The following is an 11,767-nucleotide window of genomic DNA, read 5'->3' as shown; positions in this document are numbered from 1 at the left end:
CAACAAATTTCAATATTACAAATTGGAAACAACTGTTCTATGTTTTTACAATAAGCGAATTTATTTTCGACTTACATAGTTGTTATTTTATGATTTATTATGTACAGAAAAAATTTTTTTCACGTTTTATTTTTTAAATATTATAGTTAATTATATATTTATAATATTAATATATTTAATAGAAAAATCGAGTTCAAATATATAAAATGTATTATCAAATTATTAATGTATTGAAAAATGTACTCATACACATCATTTTTGCTGGTAACTAATGCAATATATGAACGGAAAAACTTATGAAACAAAGAAATTGCTGTTTACATAATTTACTATTCATTTCGGCTAATTGATTAATTTAATGATTTTATTTTTAGCTGGACTTGTATCTTAGGCTTCTTCAATTCAGCACTGTAGCTGAGGAATGTTGTATATTTCGCTCAAATTCTTCCAGACTAAGAGCTTGGTTCATATTTAAAAGTGGTAATTTACCAGCAGATGCTCTGGCTAGCAATTCGGGGGAAAACCATTGTGACAATTGATTTGCTGTTGGCGATAAGTGGTCATCTCTGTGGTAGTTCAATGGGCTGAGCCGGTTGTTCATCAAACTTTTATCATCGGTGCCACCTCCTATATGATTATGAATGGTATATGTTAAATATTAATTAATACATAAGCAAACCCACATAATTAAAAGTACCTATAATGGATGCCGATGGCTTAATTGGTATATTAGTTGGACAATGTAGATCTCCATGCATTAATCTAAGTCTAGATTGTTGCTGCTGTTGCTGTTGTAAATAATGTTGATGCTGTATTTGCTGAGAGATTCCGTCATTATGTATATTTTGTTGTGGCGATGGTCCACTGCCTTGAACACTTTCAGAGTTTATTGCATCTGTTTGTTGCATGGACTTAAGTCTTTGTTGATTAATTTGTTGTTGCATATTGTTAAATGAAGACACTGTCAATGCAGAATTCATATTTCCTTTAAGAATTGGGCGTCCTGAATTAAATGAATTGAAAGCATTTATTACATTGGGAGATTTGTAGATTTGTTATAATGATTACACATTTAATCATACCATATGATTTACTTGCTGGTGGCCATTTCGAGGTTTGTTGACCTCGAGACTGTGACATCTGTTGCGGCAGTATTTTCGGCGACACTTGTGGGTTATTCAACTGATTCTGATTTTGGATTGCGTAATTGCCGCCCAAAATCATTCTAGGCTGCAAATTAATACCTGCTGTAATGACTGATGAATCATTCATCATATTGTGTACATTTGAACATTTTGTAAACGACGTAGGTAATTGATGATAATTCTGATGATATTGTTGTTGCTGATAGTTGATAGCGTTATTGTTGTTGCTATATAACGATGTTGTTTCCTTATCTGCTGTCATTTTCCTCAAGACCGAGGTTGGTGTAAACGCCAATGGGGTCGGCGAACTGCTATGTCTCAGGGGTTGTTGATGTTGATTAGTAACTTGATTTGATATATTGGCAAATAAATCTAAAAGAACACTGAATTAAAAAAAAATTTAAATAAAACCATCATTAAGCAAACCTTCGGAAACGAGGGAACCATGATTTCTATTCAACAACGGATAATTTTTGACAACATTCGTAGGACTTGCATCATTATGCAAATTTAAAGATTTTTGTTGAGCAACAAACCGTCCGGAATTAGTATATTCAAACAGAACCGTTGCAATCATCTCCCTGGACTGAGCTGTTGTATTGGGGTTATTCAATTCTTTTTCTAAAAACTCGAAAGATACATCGCCTCGAATGACACCTGTAAAATAAAAAAAAACGAACACAATTATTTAATTATAAAAAGTGCTTACTGACGGCATTGAGTAAATTTAAAATATTAAGAACTAATCAATATTTAAAAAGAAATAAAATGCACCATACAGTACAAAATACTATATATCAGATTGTCAACAAAATCAGCTAAGATCTCATCGAAGTAGGCGTTGATTGCCGTATAATTATATTTATTAGGGGTGCCAGAGACAGTACTTCCAGTTTAAGGTGCAACCTCTATTTTCATTGATTTCAAAAACACCGTTTATTTTTTTTTTAATTTCCACAAAAGTTGTTTGCCTGTTGGTTGTGGTCTTCTTCTTCAATTGTTTATGTACTACCATTTTTATTCACTTTTTGTGTTTCCGCATAACCTTTAAAACAAACCCTAATTCTTCCATCTATAGAATAGTCATGTCAATCACAGCTTTATCACAAATTGCACAGTTTTAAAAGGATCAGTCGAAAACATTTACAAAATAGTCGGTGCTTTTGAAAACACTTAAAAAAGTCGAGGAAGCACACTAGTGATGTTAAAGCGAGATTGCATTAGAACTATTTTCTATGACACCTCTGTATAACTTCATGCCAAATGGAGGACAATGACAGAGAGCAACGGTTGCTGAAACTGCCAAGCGGCATTTCGCTGTTGCTCCCATCGACAGGGGGACCCTAAAGGGAAAATGTCTGCAGAGCGGTGGCGGTTGACCCATAGTAAGCAGGTCGACGCACTGTTTGTTAGGATGGACACGCCCCAATGCATTGGGGCATTGCGATGGCTACTTTTTAAGGCACGGGCTGGATGTAGGATATATGTGTTCCACCTCTCGAAACGTACTAGACCTAACCATTGCGACTGAATGCACCCATGTAGGATAGTGGAGAGTCCTGAACAGACCTTCCTCTGATCATAAGTACATTTAGTTTAATATTCCATTAAATAGGATCTCTACGGCTGAGCCGTTCAGAAATCCCCGTAACACGAACTGTGTGAAATTATCCATTCTCTTCACTAATTCTCTAAGTCTGCAGAGAACAATCAACTCGGTACAGAATTTCGCCAATCCTACAGGCTCTCGAGACAGGAATCCAGAGCTCTCATCACTTCGTGGTGAGCCTACAAGCCTGTTTCAACTTCCTAAGAAGGCGGACAATGTCTATGTCTGGGACGAGTATAAGTTTCTCCTGAAGTCCTACAAGAAGATGATCCGCTCATCTAAAAGGTCCTCATGGGTAGCCCTTTACTCAAACCTGAACAACCTCAAAGACACCTCCAGATTGAGAAAGATACACGCTTCTAGTCCCAGTCTACTCAAGTCGGGCGATGGAGTGTGGACGGAGAGCAGTGCTGAAACTCTTTAGGAGCTGCTCTCAGCTCATTTCCCGGGATGTATTGGAACAGAGAATAGTGACTGGCAGCTCTTTCCTAGTCTCCCAGTTATGAGACCCTTGCCGGTCTTATTACTGCCAACAAAACAATTTGCGCTATCGACTTCTTTGTGAAGGTTAGGGTCGCCCGGGCTTGATGGGCCTCCCTAACCTCCATTGAAAAAGTACATCACTTCAAGAATATGTCTTGGTGGCTTTTCTTGACATTTCCAGCGCCTTCAATAATATCACTACTGACACTATCAGGAAGGGCCTTACCTTAGTGAATAGCCTGTTACAGTTCCGTCATGGAACTTACTTTGCGGGAAGTTAAGGAATGGGTCGAAGCAGCCGAGCTTATCATTAACGCGGACAAAACGAACCTTATCCTCTTCACTAAGAGGTATAAGGTATCTATGTGGTCCCCCAAAATAGGCTGCACTACGCTAAAACCGAGCCAAGCAGTAAAATACCTAGGTGTGGTCCTGGATAGCAAACTGACATGGAAGCTAAAGATGCTTAGCTACACTTGGGGCCACTTTTCTCATCTTATGCGGTGGCTATAAATCTTTGTTTTTCCCCCTTTCCTCACCTACGGTATTCTAGTGTGGTGGCAGGCCACAGAAAAAAGAACGTACCTATCCATCACCTGTACTGACCATATCAAAACGGTATACGTCGAACCGGGCTGCTGGCGGGAAGGGTTACGCATTCCCGAAACCCTCAACCTCTTCACCGACGGGTCGAATATGGACGAAGGAGTCGGTGCGGGAGTATACTTGCAGCATCTTCCAGTCTTTGCCATTGGCAAGGCCACAGAAGTGGCTAGGCTTATAAAGCACAATTACAACTCGATTAACATCTTTGTTGACAACCAGGCTGCAATAAGATCAATGTACTCTGATGTGGTCAAGTCCAAAGTTGTCCTGGAAAGCAGAAGAGCAATTGAGTCGTTCAACGCATCTGCGTTCCGAGATCCGAGATCGCAGACACTCTTGCCAAAGAGGGGGTAGGGCTTAATGTCGGCAACATGTGCAATGTGCCTATATCTCTGTAGGCTTCAGTGGGACGCGAGTTGGCGTAATACCATCTCGTGCACAACTGCAAGGCTGATGTGTGCTTCAATAAACTATAATTTAACCAAATACGTCATGCAGCTTTCAAGAAAAGACTACAGGCTATTGCTCGGCATCTTAACTGGTCACAGTTTGTCGGCTGCCCATGCTGATCACGAACAGTGATCAGTGCAGGAAATGCAACGAGTCCGGAGTTAAGGAAACACTTGAGCATCTTCTCTGCAGATGCCCAGCGTTATCCCGACTCCGGCTCGCCGTGCCACAACGATCTTCGTGACGTTTCACCGCTACCACCTAGGATGCTGCTGGCTTTTGCCAAAAATGCATCCACACTGTGCGACTTCTGAGACGAAGATACCCTCCACCGGAACAGCTACAAACCTCCACTGATCTAGGCTTCGCCCCTAACAGGGGCAGCCAGTCCTACCTAACCTACAATATTAAACAAAGGTAAATTTAATTCCAAAGACGGTGTATTAATAAATGTATTCAACAACTTGTACCGTGAAATTTTCCGAACAGATAAATTAAGTTAATAAATTGGTTTTTAGTTTGGTGCACATATAACTGGTTAAATTTAAATTATATTTAGTTTTTTTATGATTAAGATAGAATTGTTAATTTTGACGAGCTCTTTTAGATTTGTTTGCCAAATTAAAAAAGGTATTTAATGTCGTGGAATATGGGACATGTAAATGACAACCGCTTTTTTCTGTATACCAATTAAATATGCTTAAATTATATATATAAAATGATAAAACTATAAAAAAAATGTTCTCATGAAAAAAAAAAACCCTTTTTAAAAATTTAAAGGAAACCGACAAAATTTGTTTAGCTTGTGTGTCTCTTCTCTTATTCTGTTCAAAAAAGTGCCCGCACGTGATCAGTTTTTAGAAAATTGATTCTCATATTGTAATTAAAGTAAAGTTATTTAACTTTTTCGAGTGAAAGAGTATATTTTGTGAAATTACTATCAGGGGTGCCACAGAAAACACTTCCACTCGAAATTTACTTTAATTTTTCTTGTGGTGACACAAAGTTCTTTTTACAGTGTTTTCAAAAACACTGAATATTTGCCAGTGCTTATGCTAAAACAGGAATAAAACTTAACTTTTATGTAAAAATGTCATTGATTTACCGAGTGTTCAATTCGTTATTAAACTGTGGTAAAATAATAATATATTCTGTGGAGTAAATTATGAAAATTAACATTTTGTAAATCTCCAGTCAAATCACTTGAGTTAGCAAAACACTTCAGTGTTTGGTGCTGATATTTGATATACAGTGATACCACTCACTTTTTTGTATCCGAATTCTCTTTTTTGTTTTAAAAAAATGCATTCAACGAAGTTAAACCTTGTTTAAAATAAGTAAAGAAAAATGTAATTTAGTTATAATAGATTTTCTACATTTTCTACTTCTTCTGTATTTATTATGCAATTGTCAAAAACATTTTCAGCATGTGTTGCTTAGATTATGTGGCAACACAATAAATGAAAAAAGTTTGCAAGTAAAGAAGATATCTTATCTTGGCATTCTGTGGCAGAGCGAAAATTTTTCAGTGACGTTTGGTGGTTTCCCAAATCACTAGTAATTTCTGTGTTTTTGTACAAATAAAGAGTAACGCTGTAGCACCAGCTCAATAAAGCTAAGTCCAGTGAATTGATATGTTATTATAAAAAATTGGTTTCCATTTGAAATCGTTCGCCCAGGAAACATTTTATTTGCCCACTCTTATATTCAAAATTATAAAAACACTTTTTCCCAAAAGTGACATATTTTTTTACGGGAACCGCTTGAAACCGCTTTTGGAATTTGGCAAAATTGCAAAGGCTGAGATTTAAACGATAAAAAAACTATGAGCAATAAAAAAAACTTGAAAATCTTCATATTTTTTAAAATTCTGAAATATGGGTAGACGTGAAAAATTCGAGACTATCAATGTAGTTTTACTTTTCTGTGATGTAGGAGACCCTTTGTGATAGATTTTAAATCATTTGTATCGAATTTTTTTGAAAAACTTAAGTAAGAGCAAACGATTTTAAAGCGATTTTCATAAAAAAAATCTTGACAAAAATTTTTTAATTTTTTATACAATTTTTTTTGTATAATTTAAAAAAAAAATTGTTTCCAAGGCAAACGATTTCAAACGGTGGGTATAAATTTTTTGTTTAACATCTCAATTCACTGGACCCAGATTCTATGAGCACCGGCAAAAGTATGTAACAACTTACTTTGAAGAAGGTGTTGAACATCGACGCGTTTTTGCGTTTGCAAGGGTAAAGAACCATGTTCAGGTCCAGGTAAGATAGCATCAAGAGGACTCGGCATAACTTGAGTTTGCAGAAGATTTTGTGGCAACTGCATTGAGTCATTATTATGTCCATGTGGTGAATTTGAGTCATTTTTAACAATACGCTGTTGTTGATATGACAGTATTTCGTCTTTTTTAATTTGAGCAATGGGCTTATACAGATCTTGAGCATTAGCAATAGGACCGCCGCGTACAGCTGCTACATTTATCAGGTAGGAATCTGCCACTGGATGACCACTAGTTTGGGATCCTAGTTGTTGCAATAGTCTTTTAAAGGCTTCAGTATCTCTTGGTAAAGATTTATCATCAGAATGCTCTGTGGTGTGTATTGGCTTCAAGCTGTTTGTTAAGGAGTTTACGTTCAAATACTCAGCACGTAAATCTACTTTTTTCATTTGCGCTTCCAAATCCTTAACACTGGGTATTTCTATAATACAAATCGGAAAATGTTAATATTTGCAAATAATTTAAAAAAAAAACAACAAGTCACACTTTCCAGTCGCTTTTATAAAACATTATCTTACCTTGTGTTTCTAATGTTGAAGAAAGTGTAATTTCATTATTACTTGCTGGTTCATTGGGTGAAAACCATCGGCTAAATCGTGAAGTTTCTGTAATTTGCCTATGTACTTCTCCTTCCTTTCTCTGAAATAATAAAACATGAAATGCAAGATAGAATTGCCGGTTTTTGAAATATAAACCATTTCACTTAAAGGCGAACATTTTTTTCGTGATACTTAATTTTTCCAGCGCCATTTAAGTTGCTTCGAGTGGGGCTAAAAGATTTAATTACAGAGGTTTTCTGAAAAATATCTTTACGAGAGCTACACACAGTTTAACAACAAAGTTACAACACACAGCAAATTAGCTGTTTAATGTATATATAAATGTTATTGCCCGCAAAAAATGTTGGCACATCGACAGTTTACGGTTTTTAATTCGAAAAGTGACTGCTTTTATTATTCGTAATCAAGGTGTTCCATTAACCAGAAGGACAGACATGAACACTATGCATATGCTCGATTAGCCAATAGCTATTAGAATAAAAACCATTAAAAATTAAAAATACAAACCATAAGAGAATGATCCATGGGATCCATGCTAAGAAAGGCATCGAAATTGAACTCAACATCCGCTTTACAAATTTGATTGTGGTGCTTATTCTGTGGATCGCCTAATACAGCCGTTGCATTCGAATCCATTATGTCATAATTACTCGATTCAATTTGAATTAAGCTGCCAACGCTACTGCTTCTTGATCCGATTGTTGCAGTTGTTTCAATAACAATTTGCTTATTTGATGTTTCATTAGGATCCTTCAGAGCTGCATCCGTTTTTGACGGTCGTTCCTCACTTTCGATATCCTCAAATCCATGCAAATCAATTGTTTCATGTTGTGAAGTTGGACCAGCACTAAACCATTCAGGTTCATAGGCATCATGGCTTTGATGGTACAAGTTATTAGTGCCTCTCCTGCCTCGATTGATGGATTGATTTGCTGACTCCATGAAGTTAAATTTATCTTTGTTAAAGACGCGCCGTGTACTAACTGCATTCTTTTTGCTATCCTCTCGACGTCGATCACGATCGGAGATATTATCGTTTGATTTATCATTAGCTTTGCAGCTAAATGCGCGATGTTGACTCGAAATACTTCCATTCTGAACTTGGTCATTATCAAGATTACTTTTAGACGCATCAGTCTCCTGGTTTTTAAATTCCCAATTATCATTTCGTGGCAAAAGTCTCCCACTTCCAATACGCCTTTCCTGAGTACTTATACCCGTTCCCTGTTGACGTAGCGATTGAAATGTCGGTGACAGCGTTAACGATTTATCATGACATCGTTGACTGTTCGACTGCTTTTCAGTACGTTCCCATTCAACCGGTGAACCTGATCCTAATGAATTATTATGATGGCGCAGCTGAGCTTTTATATCAGCATTGGCATCTTTAGGATTTAGTGATCGATCAGTATAGATCATTAATGATGCATTTACTTTGACCTGCTGGGATTCATTTGACGCCTCGTTACAGGCTCCTCCTCCAGATACAGTTACGAATCGTCGCTTAGCAAAAGCTGGCATTAAATGCGAAGAGGAAATGCTACGTTGATCTATATGCGCCGTTGTTTTATACGATGATATATTACTACTGACACTACCCGGGATTAATGATATCTGAGACTGACCCTGACTGTCTTCAATTTGTTGTTCGCTCGAGCTAAAACGTTGATAGTAGTTGTGAGCTCGTTCTCTATTACGCAGCGCTCGTCTGGAACTCAGGACATTTGTGGAACTGGTTAGATTGATACTTTCTCTATCCCTATCCGGCGAAATTCCAGATTTATTCACGTAGCAGGTATTGTTACTGCTGCTATTTACATTCGCCGATGTGGGAAGTCCAATTATTTTCCAAAAATTTAATGTTTGCAGCTCCAATTTATTTGCACAATTTGGGCGCTGTTGTGCACTTGCTTCATATCGCAGTGCTAAAAGATCAGCCCGTGAATACCTGCATGAGACATTTTATTTGTAAAAGTATAAAATTTAAGAACGATGTAATTAATGTAAAAAAAAATTGGTATTCTCTGAAGAAATATTTGTATATATTCATAAAATATCTTACCTGGCTTTATTTTTAACATATTCCATTTTGCGCTTCACAAATACGAGTCGTACTTTTTTTTAAACTCTGATATCTAAATATCCATATGTATAAAATATTAAAAACTTTTAATTATTGGAGTAAATTACACAGAAACAATGTTTACCGAATTTTATTTAGTTGGGATAAGAGGTTTGATATTTTTTGTGTAAATTTACATTTGATACTGTTCTCTTCAACAGAACTAAATGCATACACACACAATATACATACAAATACATATTTACTCTAAAAACTAGTATTAACATATGTATGTACATATATTTCTGCATATAAATAAAAAACTTAAGCAATTTTGATTCTATTAGGTATTTTTAGATTTTACTTGCTGAACTCTAATATCTATACTTTATATAATAGTAACCATTTGTATGTATGTATTTTACATTTGTGCCAGCATTGAGATTTTCATAAAATTGCCACTTTATTATATTATGCTATCGAATCATTCGAAATACAAATTCGATAACACTCAATGAACTAGTTCAACTTTCAGATAACTTTGTCGTTCACTTAATAATAGCCTATTTCCACCGCACCCAAAACCTCGGTTTTCTTTGGTTTTTTCACGTTCAGGCCGAATGTTACGTTCGCCCCGTGTAAAAACCCATAAGAAAAAAAGTCGGTTTTCTACGTTCGCGAGCTACGTAGAAATAGCGAACGCACTTTTTGGGTAATTACGCGATATTTTGATCGATATGACAACGAAAAAGAGGTCACCACTAAACAAACAGCTGACATTTAAGTGCGCCAAGGTATGAAAATAGAAAAATTAAAATTTTATTTTGCTTTTTAAATCAAATTTTTTATATTTTAGATGAGCCAATTAACTCGAAAGCCGTCAATATCGTGGAGTGGCATCCACGAGGCTATGTTGTTCGAGTTATGGGAGGAGAAATGTGCCTTTTTTGGCCAATCCACAAAGGCGCTCCACAAGGGTGCCAAACTTCTCCCTATTAATTCGAAAATTATCTTCAAAAAATGATTCGTTGTTTCCAGGAACATCGCGCTCCCAAAAACACCCATGCTGTTGCTAAAAAGTAAATGTATTTATGTAAATATTACATTGCTGCCAGCAAATCTACTTATGTACATAGCCCCAAACTGATGGCGATTTCTTTACTATTGGCAATGGCCTATACTCTATACTCCGCTAATTTTCCCTCCACTTCGTCAAAATCCTCATAAAAATCCTGCAATTTAATAAAAATTTTCCATTTTAAAATGCGCGTGCTGTTTTTTGAATTGTTTGCCAACTCGTGTTTACATTTGAACAGCTGACATTTCAGAGCGGCCATATTGAGAATTTTACCGTTGCCCATATATCTCGGTTCGTGCAAATGGAAACCCCGAAACGGGACTTTAAAAAACGTAGAAAAACTGAGTGAGGTGGAAATAGTCTATAACATTCATTATTTTTAATTGCTGTTTCCAGATGAGCGATATCGCGTTGTTTCTGCGCAACTCCCTATAAAAAAAAACGGCTGAGCAAAATTTTTGCGGCGTCCTTTCGATTTGCAGTTCCCAGCTCACTACATTTTTAAAGCGTATCGACACTCCGATACTGATATCAAATCAGCTGTTCCGCATGCGAAAAAAAACGATTTTTTTTTACTATTTCCGTGGAACTTGCAAAAAATATTGCCTTACCGCACGTCAAAAAAATTTCTGGGAGAAGCGCTTTAATTGAAATTTGAAATGTTAATATAAACAACTATGCAATAAGTTACAAATTTATTTAAGAGAACGTAGAATACATTTTTTTATTTCTAAATGAAAATTTCTTCTTTTGTTTACAAAACATTTTGTACATCGACTGTTTTCACTGTCAGCATATAGTTATGCTAACAATTTATCGTGTTAATCAAGAAACATTTTATTTGTTTAATTAAATGATGATAGTCTACTTTTTTTGTTGTGACTAAAACGGTTTTCTCAGATGAGCGAAATGGATTTTTTCCGGGCAACTTCATATAAAATTTACGCCTGACAAAAATGTTTACTGCATTTCGTCCCGCAATTCCCAGCACAAAATAAAAAATAAAAGGTATCGATACTCCGACACTGTAACGTATATAGATGTCAAGCCCACTGTTTCACAGTTGAAAAAAAAGAGACAACTTATTTTTACACACTGGTGTCGACAATGCGATCACATGCGAAAATATGTCAAGTTTATAATCAGTGAAAAGAAAGCGTTTGGAGCCATTTTCTTTGAAGTGAAATAGCATTATTTAAAAGTGCGGACTCGCAGGAGTACATATGATATTTAAAGTCAATGAAAAATTTGGTTGGGATATTGTCGCAATTGAAATATGTAATAAATGTGAGATCATCTGCTTCTTTCAATAATTTAATTTATGTAAAGCGCTGTTCCGATATGATTAAAATTTTTGACGTGCGGAAAAGCAATATTTTTCGCAAATTCCACAAATTTTAGTCATCCGGAAATGGTAAAAATAAAAATTAATGGCCACACAACTAAAACATTTGCTTAATAAATATGTGGAATTATTTTAAACAGAT

At 35.9% G+C, this 11,767-nt stretch overlaps 1 protein-coding gene across 1 annotated transcript; it reads right to left on the bottom strand.

Moving 5' to 3' along the window:
* Positions 1-207: 207 nt before the first annotated feature.
* On the bottom strand, positions 208-9,652 carry LOC117573116 (eukaryotic translation initiation factor 4E transporter). Its single transcript, XM_034256041.2, has 8 exons — positions 9,203-9,652; positions 7,648-9,088; positions 7,099-7,219; positions 6,495-7,001; positions 1,572-1,802; positions 1,083-1,517; positions 698-1,003; positions 208-627 (listed from the first exon to the last, which is right to left on the bottom strand). Exons 1-8 carry the CDS (start codon positions 9,226-9,228, stop codon positions 398-400), a joined length of 3,297 nt encoding a protein of 1,098 aa, XP_034111932.1. The 5' UTR covers positions 9,229-9,652; the 3' UTR covers positions 208-397.
* Positions 9,653-11,767: the final 2,115 nt, after the last annotated feature.

This window comes from Drosophila albomicans, chromosome 4, assembly GCF_009650485.2.
Source record: "Drosophila albomicans strain 15112-1751.03 chromosome 4, ASM965048v2, whole genome shotgun sequence".
NCBI lineage: Eukaryota > Metazoa > Arthropoda > Insecta > Diptera > Drosophilidae > Drosophila > Drosophila albomicans.
Note: the sequence above shows the minus strand (reverse complement) of the source record. Positions and strands in the feature narration are given on the sequence as shown.